This window comes from Neophocaena asiaeorientalis, unplaced genomic scaffold (assembly GCF_003031525.2).
Source record: "Neophocaena asiaeorientalis asiaeorientalis breed wild unplaced genomic scaffold, Neophocaena_asiaeorientalis_V1.1 scaffold89, whole genome shotgun sequence".
NCBI classification, from domain to species: domain Eukaryota; kingdom Metazoa; phylum Chordata; class Mammalia; order Artiodactyla; family Phocoenidae; genus Neophocaena; species Neophocaena asiaeorientalis.
In genome coordinates, this window is record NW_020172592.1 from 1,630,780 (window position 1) to 1,632,123 (window position 1,344).

The following is a 1,344-nucleotide window of genomic DNA, read 5'->3' on the forward strand; positions in this document are numbered from 1 at the left end:
CACACACACACACACACACACACACACACACGTAAGAAGGAGGGAGATATGGGACTCCATAGAAGCCCCCGAAGTCTTCCTTTTCGGAGAGGATTAGCGTCTCACCCGCCTGACAAAAGCTGCTTTGGGGCGTGGGCCTCGACTGCCCCAACTCCTTCTTAATCAGTCCTAACTTGCCCCGCCCGCTCCTGCCCCACACTCCGCTGACAGCGATCGCGTATATATTAACTCTACGGCTTCCACGCTTCTCGAGGGCTGTGGGAATTTTATAATCCAGAGCCAAGCTCCCGAAGGCCAGACGTTCTGTCTTGGAGCGTCCCTCCTGGCCTTTCAGCCACACCCACTGCCGGGTCCCGAAACACCCCAAACCCGCGCGCGCCCAGGCGAGGAGGGGGCAGACACTTTCATCCCACACTGGCTCAGCCGGTTTCCTTCTCGAAGCTCTCCAAGAGCTCGGTCATGAAGGAAATGTAGACGATGGCCAGGCGTAGGGTCTCGATCCGAGACAGCCTCTTCTCGTAAGCAAAAGTGGGTACCTTCCTCCGCAGCTGGTCGAAGGCCTCGTTGAGGTTGAACATCCGCTTCCTCTCTCGGATGTTGGCGGCTTGGCGCTGGGCGTACGTGATCACTCTTTTCCTCTTGGGGCGGCCCAGCAGGGAGGCGCCTCTCCCGTGCTCCTCTTCCTCCTCGTTTCCCCCCTCTTCTACTTCACCCTCCTCTTCTTCTGGATCGTCCTCAAAACGCGCCAGACTCCTGGGTCCTTCCTCTCGGAGCACAAGGTCCTGGTGGTCTCCATAGGGGACCCCGGGTGCGAAGTCGCAGAGAAGAGGGTGCCCCGGGGAGGCTAGGGACAGGTCTGCGACGAAGTCCAGCACGCTGGCGTCCACGCAGCTCTCGGGATAGGCTGCCATCGCGTCGTCTTGGCCCTGCGTCTCATCGGTTTCTCGAAGGGAGGGGCGAGGTTGATGATGGGCTTCCTAATAGCCCTGAATCTGATGGGTCACCATCACCGAAGGACCAGGGGACATTAATATTTATAACCAAGCTGATAACAGGATTAGTTGCACCGACAGGGAAGGCTCTGACAACGTCGCTCCTCTCGAAACTGATGGAAGAAGACAAGCTTGAGCACGCATGGAAGACTCAAAGGGACAGGCCTCCAATTCTGCGATCCTTTTTGCTGTGCCACCTGGGACAGTTCCTTCTTGGCAACAACTCCCAGCCCTTACCTGCTGTGCTTTTTGTGTCTCTCCACACCCCCGCAGCCAACTAATATTCTTCAGGCTCCTTATCTCACGTAGTTCTTTAATTTAGCTTTGGATTTTCAAAGCAAGGATGTTTTCC

General features: G+C 56.5%; 1 protein-coding gene across 1 annotated transcript; it reads right to left on the reverse strand.

Annotated features, from left to right (window-relative positions):
- Positions 1-419: 419 nt before the first annotated feature.
- FERD3L (Fer3 like bHLH transcription factor) lies at positions 420-911 on the reverse strand. Its single transcript, XM_024738411.1, has one exon. It carries the CDS (start codon positions 909-911, stop codon positions 420-422), a length of 492 nt encoding a protein of 163 aa, XP_024594179.1.
- Positions 912-1,344: the final 433 nt, after the last annotated feature.